Raw genomic sequence first — 19,487 nt, 5'->3', positions numbered from 1 at the left:
TTAAGGGGTTGGACAGGCTAGATGCAGGAAGATTGTTCCCGATGTTGGGGAGGTCCAGAACAAGGGGTCACAGTTTAAGGTTAATGGGGAATTCCTTTAGGACCGAGATGAGGAAAACATTTTTCACACAGAGAGTGGTGAATCTCTGGAATTCTCTGCCACAGAAGGTAGTTGAGGCCAGTTCATTGATTATATTTAAGAGGGAGTTAGATGTGGCCCTTGTGGCGAAAGGGGTCAGGAGGTATGGAGAGAAGGCAGGTACAGGATACTGAGTTGAATGGGCTACTCCTGCACCTATTGTCTATCTCTGGAGAAAAGGAATAGGTGACGTTTCAGGTCCCCTCAGCCTCTTGTGCTCCAGTGATAACAATCTCAGCCCATCCAATGTGTAAGAATGAACTGCAGATGCTGGTTTAAACCGAAGATACACACAAAAAGCTGGAGTAACTCCGCGGGACAGGCAGCATCTCTGCAGAGAAGGAATGGGTGACGCTTCGGGTTCTTCAGACTGAAGTAATAAAAAACGAATAAAATTAGTTTTGGAAAAACCCAGCGCGAATTGGCAACAACATTTCCTCCTCGATAACCATCAGCACAGGAGCTGCTGATGTGCTCGGTCTGATGCTGTGCAAGGCTGATGTGCTCGGTCTGATGCTGTGCAAGGCTGATGTGCTCGGTCTAATGCTGTGCAAGGCTGATGTGCTCGGTCTAATGCTGTGCAAGGCTGATGTGCTCGGTCTAATGCCCTACTCAATTCTCTCTAAACATCACTAAGCCACACACAGTTGTTAAACCAGGGACACTTCTTGAGATATAAACTGGCTTTGGTCGAGCTCAGGTCGTTTTTTTTCTTTGCACAAGTATTGTTCTCATTGCTTTATTATGTGTTCATGTGTTTACGGACCCGTTGTGCTGCTGAAAGTTAGAACACGGGACAGAAGATTTAACACTTGACCCTTGACCTTGAGGAGGCGCCTCATTAATATTGATGAGTTAAGATGGCGGCGGCGGGCGGCGGCTGGGGCCCGGGTCTAGGCCCAGAGCACCGGGCTCGCCTGCAGCGGCTGCTCCGCTCCCTGGGGCAGTATGAGCCGCAGCTCACCTTCTGCCAGAGCGTGTTGGTGTGGGAGCGGCCTCTACACAGCCTGTTGTTGCACCTGGGCGCCAACCTCGGCTTCTGGTCAGTGGCAAGCGGGGAGGAGGTGATCGGGCCCCGGGGAGGAGGGGGATCGGGCCCCGGGGAGGTGGGTGATCGGGCCCCGGGGAGGAGGGGGATCGGGCCCCGGGGAGGTGGGTGATCGGGCCCCGGGGAGGAGGGGGATCGGGCCCCGGGGAGGAGGGGGATCGGGCCCTGGGGAGGAGGGGGATCGGGCCCCGGGGAGGTGGGTGATCGGGCCCCGGGGAGGTGGGGATCGGGCCCCGGGGAGGAGGGGGATCGGGCCCCGGGGAGGTGGGGATCGGGCCCCGGGGAGGAGGGGGGTCTGGCCCCGGGGAGGAGGTGATCGGGCCCCGGGGAGGTGGGGATCGGGCCCCGGGGAGGTGGGGGGTCTGGCCCCGGGGAGGGGCACATTTTGCTCTGTTTATTTTAAACTACCACCGTATATATGACCGTGATCTGGCTGGAGGATACACGACACCGAACATTGGAGAGTTATGAGAACAGAGACCTTGGGGTATGGGTCTCTCCATAGGAGGCCAGGAAAGGCAGGGTCTACACCCATGGTCTCCCTGTCTCAGTCAGTCCACTCACCCGCACCCAGCATCTTGGCTGAACTGAGACCACATCCATTCCCCCACCCCTCCGTTCCCACCACCTGGAGCCTCCCTCTATGGCGTGGACACCTGTCTTCCTTCTCCCACTTCCCAGATCCTCCACAGATGCTCCGATTCCCACATTTGGTTCTGTCATCTCCTGGAATGTCTGGGCAGTTCCTGTGTAATTAGTTCCAGTGATGACGCTATCCACTTGCTGGTTATTTTGAGATGTTAAGGGATTGGTATTCAGCTCTTGGTTAGTAATGTGATTGCTTTGTGTCTCATGGCAGGTTTCTGGCACTGACGTCGCTGAGACTGGTATTCCTTGTTGCATTTGGTCTGATTATTATTGTGTGTCTGGACACTTGTAAGAGCAGAATCTGGCCTGAGGTCAAAGGTAGGAACCTGCTATTCAGTCCAATGAAACTAACTTTTATGAGGAAATGTTGTCAAGAATCAGTGTCAGATATTAATAAATCACCTGATTCAGAATAGTTTCTAGTTTGATAATGGTAGCATGTTCAGAAATAGAGATATCAGGCCTGTACAAAGCTTTTCAAAAAGGAGGGTGGCATGACAGGATTACAAAAATTTTAATGTGAAATAAAGTGCGCGCTGTGCAAATCACGAGCGCAAAGTCGCTCGATGCCAGGGTCCAGGACCCGCCAAAGGGTCCTGGAAGCTCTGGGGTTTTAGATGCTCTCTGATTCTGAGACTTATTTTGGAGCAATTTTGCACCAAATTTATGACCAATATTTCAGAAATTAACGGGAATCTGAGAGGCAGCTTTTTCACACAAAGGGTGGTGGATGCATGGAATGAGCTGCCTGAGGAGGTAGTTAAGGCTGGGACTATCCTAATGTTTAAGAAACATTTGGATACGTACATGGATAGGACAGGGTTAGATGGATATGGGCCACATACGTGTGAGTGGGACTAGTGTAGATGGGACATGTTGGTCGGTGTGGGCAAGTTGGGCTGAAGAGCCTGTTTCCACACTGCATCACTCTATGACTAAAAAGTTAAGAAGAAAAATGCATGTAGATAAGTAGAGCAGATTTGAAAGGGTAGTGAAATGTAAAGGCAGAGAGAGGTTTATGGGTGGAAAGGAACATAGGAAAGGAGGGGGGAGGGTGGGCTTGGGCAGATGGGTGAAGGGAAAATAGACAAAAAGTGCTGGAGTAACTCAGTGGGTCAGGCAGCATCTGTGGGGAACATGGATAGGTGACGTTTCAGAGTGCTGGAGTAACTCAGTGGGTCAGGCAGCATCTCCGGAGAATATGGATAGGTGATACTTCACTGAGTGCTGGACTAACTCAGCGGGTCAGGCAGCATCTCTGGAGAAAAGGTATAGATTATATTTCGGGTCAAGACCCTTCTTCAGTAATAATCATGATGTGACATGTATAGACATTCCTGAATGTTACCCAAACCATCGTGAGCTACTTTGTGACAGTGCTTGCCCTCTCCTATAACGTCTATGCTGCCTCGGGTGATGCAGGACAGGACACAAGCTTTGGGACATGGTGTGAAGCTGTTACAGCCTGTCCCAGCCTGGATGGAATGGATGAGGAGAGGATGATTCCACTAGTGGGAGAATCTAGGACCAGTGGCCACAGCCTCAGAATTAAAAGACGTTCCTTTAGGAAGGAGATGAGCAGGAATTTCTTAAGTCAGAGGGTGGTGAAATGTGGAATTCATTGCCACAGACAGCTGTGGAGGCCAAGTCAATGGACATTTTTCAGGAGGAGATTGATAGATTCTTGATTGATACGGGTGTCAGAGGTAATGGGGAGAAGGCAGGAAAACGAGTTTGAGAGGGAAAAATAGAGTTATAGAGTGCTACAGTGTGGAAACAGGCTCTTCGGCCCAACATGTCCCACCTACACTAGTTCCACCTGCCCACGTTTGATCCATATCCCTCCAAACCTGTCCTACTCACGTACCTATCTAACTGTTTCTTAAATGTTGTGATTGTCCCTGCCTCAATTATCTGCTTTGGCAGCTTGTGCCATACACCTACCACCCTTTGTGTGAAAAATATATCCCTCAAGATTCCTATTAAATCTTTTCCCCTTCACCTTATGTCCTCTGCTCCTCGATTCACCTACTCTGGGCAAAAGACTCAACCTGATCTATTCAAATCATGATGTTATACACCTCTATTAGATCACCCCTCATCCTCCTGTGCTCCATGTAATAGAGTCCCAGCCTACTCAACCTCTCCCTATAGCTCTGGCTCTCTAGTCCTGCAAACTTCCTCGTAAATCTTCACTGTACCCTTTCAAGTTTGATGACATCTTTCCTATAACATGGTGCCCAGAACTGAACAACTAAATGCGGCATCACCAACTTCTTATGCAAAGTTGGCGTGCAGGTACAGCAGGCAGTGAAGAAAGCTAATGGAATGTTGGCCTTCATAACAAGAGGATTTCAGTATAGGAGTAGAGAGGTTCTTCTGCAGTTGTATAGGACATCTGGAGTATTGCTTACAGTTTTGGTCTCCTAATTTGAGGAAGGACATCCTTGTGATTGAAGCAGTGCAGCGTAGGTTCACAAGATTGATCCCTGGGATGGCGGGACTGTCATGAGGGAAGATTGAAAATACTGGGCTTGTATTCACTGGAGTTTAGAAGGATGAGGGGGGGATCTTATAGAAACATTAAATTATAAAAGGACTGGACAAGCTAGATGCAGGAAAAATGTTCCAATGTTGGGCAAGTCCAGAACCAGGGGCCACAGTCTGAGAATAAAGGGGAGGCCATTTAAGACTGAGGTGAGAAAAAACTTTTTCACCCAGAGAATTGTGAATTTGTGGAATTCCCTGCCACCGAGGGCAGTGGAGGCCAAATCACTGGATGGGTTTAAGAGAGTTAGATAGAGCTCTAGGGGCTAGTGGAATCAAGGGATATGGGGAGGAGGCAGGCACGGGTTATTGATTGGGGACGATCAGCCATGATCGCAATGAATGGCGGTGCTAGCTCGAAGGGCGGAATGGCCACCTTCTGCACCTATTTTCTATGTTCCTATCACCAACCTCCTTAAAACCAATTTTGTGCCTAATTTGGTCAGAAGTGATGGGAGCAGAAGTAGGCCATTCAGCCCATCAAGTTCATTCTCTCTCTCTCCCCGTCTCTTCCGAAAAAAATACTAATGTCAAGTTTATTCATCACATATGCATACGAGATGTGCAGTGCAATGAAAAGTGGCAATGCTTGCGGATTGTGCAAAAAAAAAACGACATAACAGAATAGAAATAAATTAAAAAAGAACATGCAAGTTAAAAAAACGCAGTTTCCGCGGAGTTGCGAGGACTGCGACTGGACAGGGCTGCCCGCGCCATCTTGTGGGCCAATGTAAGGCTCACCAGGCTATCCCTTGGAGTCTTTCTTAAAGAGGTCCAATATTAGCCACAGCCATTCTTCTACCACCTCGCTTACCTACGCAAAGGTGTAATTAATCTACCAGCTTTGGGATAATTGTGCAAATAGTTTGCAGAGGCCTGACAGTTGTTAACGTTGTGATGCTTACTGTGGACATGAAATTAAAGTAAACATGTCATGAAGGCACTCTATACAAAGCACTGAATTGGCCTCGCTGTGCGATATTGTATATAGTCATACCACAAGATGCATGTTTCAGTTATAGTGGTCATGAAACTGCTAGGTTGTATAACCACTCTGGTTGGAGGGAGAGAAATCTTGCTTTATGTAGTCTGTCTTCTGATTCCAAAACCTTGTATACACCTACAAAAGCAGTGTGTACCTTGGATAGGGCATCTAAGCAGTGGATGAGTGACTCCCATTCTCATTTGGAGGTAGCTAAAGAGTCCTTGGAAGGATCCATGCCCTCTGCCACAAGGCCAGGCGACGGATCCAGTGAGTGGGTTTCTTGGGAAATGTATCCTCAATGCTTACCACAAAACAGTTTATTCTCACTGGTGACATGCTATGCTACCGTTTCCTTTTCTTCCTGCCTCGCCTTTGTTATCCCAGAAGTTCTGGCTTCTGTCCCATTGCTTTCCTCCCCTTGTACATGCAATGTGTACCCAAACCACCCATTGTCATATTACAGCTTTATCTACCCATGTTCACTTTCACTTTTATGCAGCTAAATCACTTGTCATCCTTCTGAAGAAGGGTTTCGGCCCGAAACGTTGCCTATTTCCTTCGCTCCATAGATGCTGCTGCACCCGCTGAGTTTCTCCAGCTTTTTTGTGTACCTTCGATTTTCCAGCATCTGCAGTTCCTTCTTAAACACTTGTCATCCTTTTCTGGTTGCTGATAAGATGGGAGATTTTAATTGTTGTGTGGATCATATTGTGTTCACACAGCTTCACACTGATGGGAAATCTTTAAGTATATTTGTTTGTCACTTTATCAGTTTATTTATTCATGTGTGTATATATTTATATCATGGTATATGGACACATTTATCTGTTTTGTAGTAAATGCCTGCTATTTTCTGTGTGCTTAAGCAAAGCAAGAATTTCATTGTCCTATACAGGGACACATGACAATAAACTCACTTGAACTTGTATTATAGAAGGTAAAGTTCTATTTCATGCCCATGTCCAGCAGGTTTATGGACATATGGGCTGGCCAGTAACAACATTGGACATTGTAGATCAGTATAGATATACGATATAACAATATAGATCAGTCTGAGGAAGGGTCTCGAACTGAAACGTCACCCATTCCTTCTCTCCAGAGATGCTGCCAGTCACGCTGAGTTATTCCAGCATTTTGTGTTTACAATATTAGGCATGTTGAGAGAGGTATCTCTCTCTCTCTCTCTCTCTCTTACACTACAAGCTGTTTTTATGAAAACCTTTACTTTCAAGGGCAACTTTGTTTTACATCTTATCCAATCTCTTAATTAATTCACGAATGCTCTGGTTTATGTGGCTTGGTTCAGTTGGAAAATGGGGAGCTATTTTCAGCATTAGTGAATTAATAATCTGTTCTTTTTTTTTAAGTGGCACAAATGGAGGACAATGATGCTGAGAGGTATTGAAATCACTTTCTTGCATATGTTTCTAAGTTTAATCTGGTGCTTAAACCGTGATCTCTATTGAATGAATAATTATTTGTTTGGGTTGAGTTTTGACTTCATAGTTGGGCATATTGGTATTTTCTGCAGGTACAGTTTGACCATTATTTTTTGATGGATAAAAAACTTCCTTCCCAACCGTAACAACTGTGATTCTTACCACATCTGATATCCTCACCGAAACGATCTTTAAGCTTTACCGTTTTCAGTCAACTGGCAGTCTGTTTTTAAGAGTTGCAGATCCAACTGCACATTGAATGAATTGTACCCTGACCACCACCTCTGCCCTGTCATTGATTTTTAGTTTTGGCCAGTTTGTTTTGGGTTCTGATAGAAAAGGAAATTATTTGAGTACCTAAACTATTAAATTATCTTTTTCCATTTCATTCAGATTGCATCTTAATCTTTAACAATCCTTGTTTGTACAGCCTGCCATAATATAACTCTCTTTGCCTCAATTATCATAGCAATTAATCTGATTGCATCTCTGCCTAAACCCATTCCATTCTTCCAAATGTGGGTTGCCTAGATAGCTGGAGGTGCTGCCAGAACTCTGAGCTCTACTTCACTACCATCTCTTCCTATCCTAGCCAAGCTTAAGGCCAACATTTGAACTGTATATTTGTGATTGGAAATGTGGCCAGTGTTATACCATCGGAAGTGGTGCTGCGATCCTTGTGTTAGTTAACAATATAAAAACGTAATGTATATGAATAGTAATTTTGTTGATGGCAGAGCAATAGGTGGTGTCAATAATGAGGAAGATAGTCTGAGGTTACAGTATGATGAGGATGAGTGACAGGGTGTGCCCTACCTGGATGCACACCTATTTCTCGCACTGTCACCCCTTTTCCCTTCTTTCCCTCCACCATTTCCATCTACATCCTATCCCATTCTCTGGCCTTGCATTTCACAGCTCATCTATCTTTCTGTCATTTGCAATTTGGTTACTCATTCCAATCTTCAAAGTAATTCATAAGGATTTTAAGTAGCCGAACTGCAGAAGAGATCCCCTTCCTACTAGTTTTCAGAGTTATCCACGTATCCAACCCTCTGTACTCTAAACAACCTAATTGCTGCAGCTCTTATTTCATAGGCCTGCAATATTTGAGTGCTCTGTCTCCTATCTTTGCTGTGTGTGTGTGGCTGTGCTCCACTATAATTCTCAGAGCAATGTATCTGTGTTTGTGCCATGAATATGTAGTGAGCTTACTCCATGACCAGTTACAGCTGATGGGCTAGGACATTGTGGGAATACAGAAAGTTTACCGCCTGGAAAAAAATTGATATAATTAAAAGTCTGAAATTGTCATATTGCAGACATTCAAAACCAAATTTAAACTCTGTTCTGCGATTTTTGCTATTCCCAACATCAGATTTTCTAAGTGTGGTTATTTGTTTTAAATTGGACTTTAATGCAGTCCCTCGTCTGTATTCCTGTGTAGCTGGGGCCTTGTTCACCCGAAACTAGTCAGTGTTCCTGAACTGTGTCACAGAATGGCAGAGCTCTCTGTCAGTGCAGAGAGATTCCTGAAGAGTTTGCATCTATTTAAAAAGCAGAATCCTGGTAAGGTAAGAACATTATTACATTTTTACACTTGTTTCAGATTTCAATAGTTTGAGCTTTCTGAAGTTTTCCATAATTTAAGTGTCCATTTAAAATGTATTCTTTATTTTCCAGTAGCTTTTAGATTTCAGTTTATATAAGAATCAGTGAAGAATGACAAGGAATTCTCCCTGTCTAAGATAGTGTGTAAGATATGAATTGACCAGGATTATTTTGTTCAGTTTTGTCTTTTAGTTTGTGGCGTGTTCACATTCCTGGCTGTGATTGGGCGTTACATCCCAGGTGTTCTCCTGTGCTACATCTGCTGTAAGTCTGCTGCCTTTGTTCACTCGATTTATTCTAGATAAGTTGTCTGAAATAAAGTAATGCTTTTGGCTGCTTTAAAATTCATCTTTCACTGTTCAGCAGGTGAAGATTTGCAAGGAAGTACTGATCAATTAATTTGTACCATTTTGGTCCATATGACCATAAATCACTCTTGACTTTTGATTAGCTATTAATATTATACTATCATTGAGTTGTATAGTGCAGAAATAGGCCAGTAGCTTACTTCTTAAATGCCGACCAAAGTGCCTCCCTGAGCCTGTCCCCTTAGCCCTGCATTTGGCCCATATCCCTCCAAAGCTTTCCTATCCATGTCCCTGTCCAAATGTCTTTTAGACATTGTAATTGTACCCTCCTCCCACACTCCTCTTGCAGCTTGTTCCACATGCCCATAACACTGCGAAAACTTGCTCCCCAGGTTCTCTTTAAATCTTTTTTCCTCTTGCATTAAAGGGGGAATGTCTAGTTTTAGACACCCATACTCTGGGGGAAAATCACTGACCACCCACCTTATCTGTGTCTTTCATGATTTTATAAACTATTTTGGATATCTTCCCAGGGAAACGGTCCTAGTTCTTTTAGAATCTCCATGTAACCCAAACCCTCCAGCCCCAGTGACATCCTGGTGATTCCTTTCTGCACCTTCTCATGCTGAGCACATCCATCCTACAAGAGGGTGGCCAGAACTGCACACAATGCACCAGGTGTAGTCTAGCTAACATATTGTACAACTTTGTACAGACCCTTCATCCTGCATGCACAATTCAGTCTTTTTACAGGTCCCCTAAAAAATAGGTCACTGATTTAAGAACATAATTGTGTAGTTGACATGTTCTGCATCACGACTTCAATATACTGGTGTAAAGGTTCTCCCAATAAATATTCCTGGCTAAACACTTGTGTATGTTATCCAAGTGTAAGGTATCACGGGCAAAAACAAAACATCTATGCACCTCTACAAAATCTCCAAATTTGTGATGATTCGGTTGGGTTGTGAAGGTATTTTAAACTTTTGGCTGCTTGGGAGCTCTTGTGTTGTGGTTGCTGGTTTAGCCCACTACCTCTCCATGCCCATTCGAGATGGCCATCCACACTAATTGTAACACACACACACACACTCAGACGCACACTCAGACACGCACACTCAGACACAGAGACACACACACACACACTCAGACACAGACACACTCACACAGACACACACACACACTCAGACACTCGCACAAAGGCATGTGCACATAGGATGTTTTCCTGGTTGGAAATTGTAACTAGTGGTGCAACACTGGATCAGTTGCAGGACCTTTGCTGTTTGTAATACATTAACGACTTGGATGTGAATGATGGAGGTTTGATCAGTAAGTTTGTGGATGACATGAAAATTGTTGGTATTGTGGATAGCGAGAAGGATATCCAAGGCTGTACTGGGTTATAGATCAGTTGGAAATTTGGGAGGTGCATTAACAGATATAATTTAATCCCAAGAAATGAGATGATGCATTTTAGGAAGTCGAGTTGGTGTAGGCCATGTACTGTAAATGGTAGTGTGCTGAGAAATGTTGATGAATAGAGAACTAGGGGTGCATGTCCTTAGTTCCCTGAAAGTGGCAACGCAGATTGATAGGTTGGTGAAGAAAGCATTTGATACGAGTGTCTTCACAGATTGGGGCACAGAACATAGGAGTTGTGACATTGTGGATTGTGCCATATTCAAGGATTTGTTAGTGACTGGAGTGAATATACCGCCGTCATCACTGACTTCATAAAGAAATGTGTGGAGGAGTGTGCACTGACAAAATGGTCTGAGAATTCCCCAACCAGAAGCCGGATTGTAATATTCTGAGGGCTAGGTTGTGGCATTTGGGACTGGTAATCCAGTATCGTACAAGAAGTCTATGAGTGACTTCCTGAAGGTCACCAAGAGTGCAAAGAGACTATTTCAGCCTAAGCTGGTCAGAGATGGAAGCTCGACAGATGTGGTAGGGGCTTGCATGCCATCACCTCCTACAAGGCAAGATCTGGTCATGTAAATGGCAATAATGCATCACCTGGATGAGTGGAACACCTTTTATGCATGTTTTTAAAGGGAATACAATAGTGCACTAAATAAGCCCCACAGGTCCTGATAACCCTATCGATATAATCACAAAGAAGACTCTTCAGTGCCTCTACTTTCTTAGAAATTTAAAGATGTCGGTATGTCTCCAACTACACTAACACACCACACTTGTACAGTTGTACTGACTGTTGCACCTTGGCCTGGTATGGCAATTTCATCACACAGGAATGTAAGACTGCAGAACATGGTGGACTCTGCCCGGTCCATCATGGCCACAGCCCTCCCCTCCATTGAAAGCATCCATGAGGCATTTCCTTAAGAAGGTGGCATCTATGTTCATTGTACTTGTACCTGTACCTCGCTAGAAGATTCAATGGGCCATTTTTCTTCCAATTTAAAATGATGGTCCAAATATACTTTAGATTGTTTTCTCTGATTTTATGAATTTGGGGAAGACCACATCCTGCACACTGGGTTCTGTGCAAGGTTGCAATGTCATGAAATACAAAAATATGTAATAATTTTGCTTATTCTTTGTCAGATACTGTAATGTTTACATTGTGTAGAGCTGAGACACCTCTGAACAAGGCTTCTCTGCATTCCCACTTGTTTATTCACTAATCTTTTCCTTTCCCGCAGTAATCAGCTTACTGCTCTGCCCTTTGGTCATTTATCACCAACTGTGGAGAAAGGTTTATGCCAGAATTGAGCCCTTGCTTAAGCGTCTGGATTTCAGCGTGAAGGGATATGTATTGACAAAACAGCGCGAGCGACTGAGTGAGTAACAAGATAACTTAGTAATAATTTGAAAATTAACATGAAACTGCTCCTTCCCAGTTCCCCTAGAGTTCCTTAACATTGATGTTCATTTCTGTCCTACCTATCCTGTCAGCTTCTCCTGACCTGCATGGTTGATTCCTTGTTTTGACACTTATGCTGGTTCTATACACCCACACAGGAAAAACATAATCTCTGCATCTAAGGTACACAAAATTGCTGGGGAAACTCAGCGGGTGCAGCAGCATCTATGGAGCGAAGGAAATAGGCGACGTTTCGGGCTGAAACCCTTCTTCAGACTCAGATTACTCTGCATCTATCCTGTCAATCCCAATGCAAAATTTGTACATTTTAATGAAATCGCCTTAAAGAAATCGCCAAACCTTCAGTATTGGGACTAAATCTGGTGAGCCTTGGCTGGACTCGCCTATACTTAGGCATGAAGACCAGACCTCTTCATGAAGTCAGTGCATAGCATCCTCACAGCTCACACTTCCACCCAGCTTTGTATCATCCGCAAACTTAGAGATGTTACATTTAATTCCTTTGTCTAAATCGCTAATATATATTGTAAATAACTGGGGTCCCAGCACTGAGCCTTGTGGCATCCCACTAGTCACTGCCTGCCATTCTGAAACGAACCCGTTAATTCCTACTCTTTGCTTCCTGCTGGCCAACCAGTCAATACCCTAAATACAATACCATGTGCTTTAATTTTGCACATTAATCTCTTGTGTAGGTCCTTGACAAAGGCTTTTTGAAAATCCAGATACACCACATCCACTGTGTCTCCCTTATTTATTCTGCTTGTAACATCCTCAAAAAGTTCCTATTGTTACACTTCTCTCAATCCAATCTTTCTTACTGATGTATTTTATTTATCTCTCCTCGCATTTATTCTTCATTCTTGTCTTCTCAATTTTCAATCTAATTGAGGAAATGGCCCGTTGAACCGATTATTAATAGCTTCCTAGATGACCCAAAATTGGCTCAACCCATACGCTTGGGGCAGACAATATTTCAAAGCAAAGGTGTGCACCTCCACAAATTCCAGGCACTGCCTGAAGGCTGCAGCTTCTCATCACATGCTACATTTGTTTCTATCTTTGGTTTGTTTCAGTGCGTGGCCAAGCAACTACTGTCCGAGCTGCAGATGACGGAAGTGACAGTGAAGCTGAACTAGCTGCATTCTGCCCCAAGGTAGTGTTTTCTGATCCTTCTGCTGTATATTCATGTCTCCTCATGCCCCAAATGAAGCTGTCAAGGTTCAATTATTCTGCTGAGGATACTTGTCATTCTGTTAATGCATCCAAAATAAATGCTGTTCTCTCTGCTGTTTGCACAATGAATGTAAACTAAATCATTAATGGCTATAAATGTAACGCGTTCTAAATACGGAAACTATTTTCTTGGTGTATATACTGTATCAAATTAAATGATAGTGCAAATCTTAACTTTGTTTCTTGCTCAATGAAGCTCGATGATTCTATGTTCGCTAAGGAACTGGAAATTTCTGATGTTGAGCATTCCGATGCAGAGGTATCGTACACAGAGAATGGAACCTTCAACTTGTCTCGGGGACAGACCCCAAATACAGATGGTTCTGAAGGTACGTTCTGGAGTTTTAATGAAGACAGTACTTCATCTTTCTAATACAACTATTAGAAATCACATTTGCAGTAGAATTGTTTTCATTAGTTGAACTGTGAATCAAATTGAGTCAGGTATGTGGTGGGCACACTGATGACGTGCCACACATGATAAAATCATCCTTTATGCTCGGTCAGTTGGCTTGCTCCATTTGGGATGCAGAAAGTTGGTAAAGGGTTAGGGTATTTTTGAGATTCATCTTGGCTTTTTCCTATATATTTGAAAATGGATTAACAGTGCAAGTTTCTGGCTGGGTTACAATGGTTGTAGTATATCTGACGAAGACCAGGTTCCTACACTCGCATGTCAAGAAATTATGAAATATAACACTGACCTAAGATTTTGTTTAGATCTTGATCGCCATAGTGACCCCGAGGAGTCATTTGCAAGAGATCTACCAGAATTCCCATCAATAAACCCTGATGCAACTGGATTGGATGATGATGATGACACCAGCCTGGGTATTCCCACTGCATCCTACCAGCCTCTGCTTCACGATAATGTCAGCCTGTCTTCTGATCAAGAGGATATTGATGAAGATATATCCCAAAGTGGTCTGCCATCACCTCTGAGTTTTACAGGCAGCCAGGGCCTTTCTCTAGCAGGAACGATTGCCAACAAGATGATGGCAGCAGCATTGTCAAACACTGCTCATGAGACCCAATTGATGATTGATCCTTTGAGGATTGCTTTTCAGACTGTGCATGAACACGGAAGCATAGAGGTGGACACTGATGCAGAGGGAGATGATTTTGAACTGTTGGATCAGTCGGAACTGAATCAATATGAGAATCTTGCCAGTCATGATCGGGGCAATCGACAACAGTTAAAGGCAGGGTTCCTATCAAACTTTCTTCGAAAGCAGTAGGTTTATGGGTGCTGGTGTTTTCAGATAACACCACACTGGCCCAGTAATTTAGCAGGGGAGTGGGTTGCCAAAGTCCCCCCTTTGATGACATCTGCATAGTTTATTATCTTGATTTGCTCAGTAGTTATTTTCTCACAATGAATACATTTGAACAGGTCAGTGAGATGTAGGTTTTATTTCTTTGTCATTGCTACTTTTAGTGTTCCTTCTGATTCCTTGGATTTGAAGTGACTTCCCAGAAAAAAAAATGAAGCCACCCGACCCTTGGATTAACAATTACCCTACTAATGTGTTGTAGAATGAACTTGGTATAGTTATGTATTTAAGAGACAGAGTTTATGCAAGTATTCATGAGGTACCCACAGTAAATAAGGCATATTTAATAAAACTGTGCTTTTGTGCAATGTGAAAAGTTGATGTAGGAAAGTCAGGCTTCATTTGTTTAGATTATGATCTCATGACATCCAGAAAATGTATCATAATGCATTTAATGTTGAACAGCTGGATTAAAGTTATAGAGTGAAGCAACATGGTCCGAACTGGAGCATGTTTACTCATAAGCAATACAAGTAGGCATGCTGCAGTTTGTATAGAATAACAGGTTCAGGCTGTGACCTTGCGGTGAGGCCCAGGGCCAGTGTACGAGAGGCAAAGTCAAATGAGGGGCTGCTGTGGGAAGACCTTTCATTACAAACATTGCTACTTCATCACCAACAAGTCACAAACCAGCAAGGAATTGTTACTTTCCAACTAATGGGATGTTTAATCCTTGAAGAGTTTTGCAGAATTTCTTTGTGATCTATCTGCACCTTGTTTCTTTTTGCTCATGACTGTTCTGCAGCTATAGATTGGTCAATCCTGTTTCAATTGTATTACCTCAAATTTTGCAAACTCCTTTCAATTATTTAAAAATTAAATTGTTTGCAGGATATGGACATCACTGACAATGCTGGCACTTACTATCCATCTTTAAGCAGTAATAAGTTGATCTTACTGAAATTTGTGGCGTTCATTCCTGTGGCAGTGGCTATCTAAACAGCATTGTTTAAAAGTTATTGCTATCTAGTATATTTGGGTGCAAAAGTTCAGTTCTGAGAAGCTGATTTTTTTTGTTGCTGATGTCTCAGTATCAAATGACCAGGCCAGGTTTGAAGACAGTTTGATATAATCTAGGCTGTGTTATGGCAGTTTATGGGTGTGGCTGTGAGTCTAATTGGGTTTGTACAAACCTAAGATTCTGGTTGAAATACAAAGGTGACAGCAAGTCTCTGGTCTGGTTTAGGGGCAATCAGACTAACAAGTACAGGTAGTTCTACGTAACACAATATTTCTGTACCTAAAAACACTTAAATTACAAAAACTGTCATTGGGGAAAAGGGGCTCGGGGCTAGAGAATTGCAGACTCATACTTTTATTTATCACCCCAACAGGATTTTCAAAATTAAAGGTATTTTTAATAGCTGTAAGCTTATTTTTTACTGCAAGCTAAAAATACAAAAGGCTGGGCATTACATTTAACAGAGTATGGTTGCATGTGTCAGTTGAAACAATTGCTTATTAATTTCAATGACTCCTGTGATCTTGAGGCAATGGAGTATTACTGCTGGGAGCTTGTATGGAAAGTTTTATTTTCCCGAGACTTTCTTCCAAAGACAGCTTTTTTACTGCTTGTCAATTTCCAAACATAGCTTTGAAGTGGCTCTCTAGTTCCTGACGTATGTTGTAGCAGAAAATGGTGGCAGATGAAGTTGGAATGGTTCACTATTGTCTGTCGTAGAACAATGCTATTGTATACAAGTCATCTGGCAGCTTCCCTTGAGCAAAAAGGTAGACCTAACTGTGGTGATCTCAGCATAGTATTGCATTGCTTTTCAGCAGTAAATAAATGGCTTCCATCTATTTGATCAGAGGAAACAAATAAAAATGTTAATGAAATATAATACTAGATTTTGAGCCATGATATTTTGTGGGATTTAATGCCAGAATCAAAAGTTCTGCATGACAAATGCTTAATATATTTTAATGTTCATTATTTTGACTTCTTACAGAACTTTATTGTTGTTGGACTATAGTTTGACCTGATGCGTTTTCATAAAACTCAAGTTCTAGTGGGGTGTTGGCTATCTGAATAAAAGTGTAAATATTTGGTAGGTCAACAACATGGTTCATATTTCAGCTTCAACCTTTCAACACTAAATGTTTTGTTAAACTTTAAAGTTGAAAGATTGCGTAATAGTAATATTAATTGTGGAGGATTAGCAACTGGCAGCACAGGTATTGTGATCAGTGACGTTGTGTAATGTATATGTGAAATTGTGGTTGTGCATGACAGTTTATAAAACCTTTCCTGCAAATCTATTGTCCTGGCCTTGTGTGCGATGAATATAAAACTTAGAGCAGTGTGATTAGTTTTCAGACAAGATTTATTTAATGTGATATTCACTGGGTCTGGTAGTTTTTTTGGCAGAGCCACTTTTAATTTCATCCATGGTAGCTGTTAGCAATTGTGAAGGAGAACTGAAAATCAGCAGATTCCAACTGCTCCTAAATTAAAAGCTGTAAAGAATGGGGTTGATCCTGCAAACCTCTAGAAAATGGTTTGAAATTATGTAAATATTAAGTTTTGTTTGAAAGTTAGTGAGCTTAAGCTTTGAGAATTTGAGGCAAAGCCGACAGCTCTTTTACTTCTGTAACTGTCTGAGCCCAGGCAATTAAAATATCTGTAAATACAAAATGGATTGAACTGTTATGTGGAATATGCAGCATCTGTGTGTACTGTATTTTCAATGTTATTTGATCTTCAAAAGCACTTTGTGTACTTAAAGTATTTCAACCTGTTCATTTTCAAAGACGAATTGACTTGATCCATTTGGATTTCTTTTTGTAGAACAGTCACTTTATTTTTGAACCATTCATTAAAGTGATTTTCTAAAAATGTCAATGGAATTCTGAGGGCTTGATTTTCAAATGTTTCTGTATTTACATGATCTAATTGCTATCTAGTTGATGTTAGTCATTTTAGAATTTGAGTATTGAATGCGTCTTGCTGTTGGCTGCAAATAAAAAAAGTTCTAAAATAACTAAATAAATAATATTCCATGGAAGAATGAAGTTGAGAACAACTGAGTATGGAGAGACATTAGCTCCATTCTCTCCAGTCATTGATCTTCAGGGGACGGCCAGCAGCTCCCTTCTCTCCCGTCATTCATCTTCAGGGGATGACCAGCAGCCCCCTTCTCTCCCGTTCATTCATCTTCAGGGGATGGCCAGCAGCCGACTTGGCAGCTTCCCCCCTACAGGCTGCGCTGCCTGCCTGCTGGTTCACGTGCCTTGTACAACTGTAACACAACATTAGGAAAAAGGGAGGTGCAACGAGACATGGGTGTCCTTGTACATCAGATACTGAAAGTAACCATGCAGGTACATACAGCAGGCAGTGAAGAAAGCAAATGGCATGTTGGCTTTCATAGCGAGAGGATTTGAGTATAGGAGCAAGGAGGTCCCACTGCAGTTGTTCAGAGTCCTGACCCTCCGCATCGGGGCGATCAAGCTCCTGCATCGGGGGGATCTCAGCTCCCCCCGCGCCAGGCGATCAGACCACAGGTTGGAGCTGGTTGAACCTCCTGCGGCTTTGGACCTTCCCGACATCAGTCTCTAGCCGAGATTGCGAGCTCTTTGATGTTGAAATCCGCAGGCTGCGGTTGGAGTGTGGATCCCAGGAAAGGGATCGCAGACTCCGATGGCAAGTCCACGGCCCTGCGGTGGGGCTCAAAGTCAGTCTCGAGCAAGGCCTCCAGCTCAGCATAAACTGACAACACCCCCTCCTCTATAACCAACACAGGACTAGCTCAAGGCTGTGTGCTCAGTCCCCTGCTCTATGACCAGGACTGCACAACCAGACCATTCCAATGCTGTCTTTAAATTTCACCGACGGTACCACCGTTGTTGGACAATGATGGGTAATGACGAGTTACCCATCATTGTAAGGAGAGAGATTGATAATCTGAGGGAATGCTGCCAGTGCAGACGTTTTGTTCTCAATGTCCGCAGGACCACAGAGCTATTTGTTGACCTCAGGAGAAAGCCGCAGATCCACAAACTCGACTTCATTGATGGGACAGTGGCGGAGAAAGTTATGTTCCAAGATCCTGCTTCAAGTTCCTGGGCGTTCATATCTCTGAAGATCTGTCCTGGTTCCGACGCGGGTCCCATATTGTTCTTCACATCACTCCTCGACCGACCTCCGACACCCACCGCGGGCCCATCCTAGGCTGCCCACTGCCGGGTCCTCTCTTGGTCCTCTCTCATTCATTTACCGATCTTGATGTAGGTAAGTTGCCCGAGCTTCACTGCTGTACAGTAACGTGTTCAACACGTACGCGTTGTAGACAGTTACCTTGGTCTTCATTGAGTTTCCTGATCTTCTATGTCCGCTTGCTTAGCCTCCCGAAGGTGGGTGCTGTAGAGGAAGGTGGTTTTACTGTACGTGAATTAGTTTCCTCATCCAGAGAGTGGCTGTCAGTCACCGTAGATCCTAGGTTGGTGAATTTAAGCCATTTTCCAACGGAATGGTGTTTATGGTAATTTCAGAGGGGAGTGGAATGCCCTGACCCATGACAGCAATTGGGAAGATACCCAATACCCAGGATGGATAAATCTTGAACGTGATTCTATGCTAGGGCTATCATTGACTTCTATTCTAGGGGCCTCATTACCTTTTACAATTACGAGATTGAATAAATATACGACTAACCCAATAATAAGACGTACGTTCCGAATATGGTTTCAATTTCGTAAGTTTTTGGACTAAATGCTTTTATCTTATCGAGTCCTATTTTACCCAATTTTCTCTTCCAACCATTTAGTACTGATCAAGTCTTTTTGTTATGGAAGAAGAAGGGATTAGTAGCTTTTCGTGATTTGTTTTTGGATGGTTGTTTTATGTCTTTTGAATAACTCTCCAATAAATATAATTTACCTAATTCACACTTTTTTAGATATTTACAAATTAGACATTTTTTGAAGGCTACTCTACCCCTTTTTCCGCTACCACATCAATCTGAAATTTTGGGGGGAAAATTACAGTTGAACCCTTATCAGAAAGGATCAATAATATTTACGAGTTGATTTTGAAATTACAAATAGATACATTTGATAAAATTAAGAATGACTGGGAAAGAGTACTCCAAATGTTTTTATCTATAGAGAAATGGGAGAGGATTCTTCAATTAGTTAATACCTCGTCAATGTGTGCAAGACACGCTCTGATACAATTCAAGGTGGTTCAGAGCTCATGTGTCAAAAGATAAGTTAGCTCGTTTTTATGGTCATATAAATCTTACCTGTGACAGATGTAACACTGAAGTGGCCTCATTGACCCATATGTTTTGGTCCTGCCCTCTTTTGGAAAAGTATTGGAAAGAAATTTTTGATACTAT

At 42.9% G+C, this 19,487-nt stretch overlaps 1 protein-coding gene across 1 annotated transcript; it reads left to right on the top strand.

Annotated features, from left to right (window-relative positions):
* Positions 1-961: 961 nt before the first annotated feature.
* Positions 962-16,990, top strand: retreg3 (reticulophagy regulator family member 3). Its single transcript, XM_033034811.1, has 9 exons — positions 962-1,180; positions 2,046-2,152; positions 6,734-6,764; positions 8,253-8,379; positions 8,596-8,680; positions 11,394-11,531; positions 12,652-12,731; positions 13,008-13,140; positions 13,532-16,990. Exons 1-9 carry the CDS (start codon positions 999-1,001, stop codon positions 14,047-14,049), a joined length of 1,401 nt encoding a protein of 466 aa, XP_032890702.1. The 5' UTR covers positions 962-998; the 3' UTR covers positions 14,050-16,990.
* The last annotated feature ends 2,497 nt before the right edge of the window (positions 16,991-19,487 follow it).

The sequence above is a fragment of the Amblyraja radiata genome, chromosome 16 (genome assembly GCF_010909765.2).
Source record: "Amblyraja radiata isolate CabotCenter1 chromosome 16, sAmbRad1.1.pri, whole genome shotgun sequence".
NCBI lineage: Eukaryota > Metazoa > Chordata > Chondrichthyes > Rajiformes > Rajidae > Amblyraja > Amblyraja radiata.
This window is presented reverse-complemented; position numbering and strand designations above follow the sequence as displayed.

What these genes read in the sequence shown, in the direction of transcription:
- retreg3 (XM_033034811.1), top strand. Translation starts at nt 999, where the DNA reads ATGGCGGCGGCGGGCGGCGGCTGGGGCCCGGGTCTAGGCCCAGAGCAC. An exon ending in AATCTGGCCTGAGGTCAAAG is followed by an intron (nt 2,153 to 6,733) that starts GTAGGAACCTGC and finishes TTTTTTTTTAAG; the next exon opens with TGGCACAAATGGAGGACAAT. An exon ending in AAAAGCAGAATCCTGGTAAG is followed by an intron (nt 8,380 to 8,595) that starts GTAAGAACATTA and finishes TATTTTGTTCAG; the next exon opens with TTTTGTCTTTTAGTTTGTGG.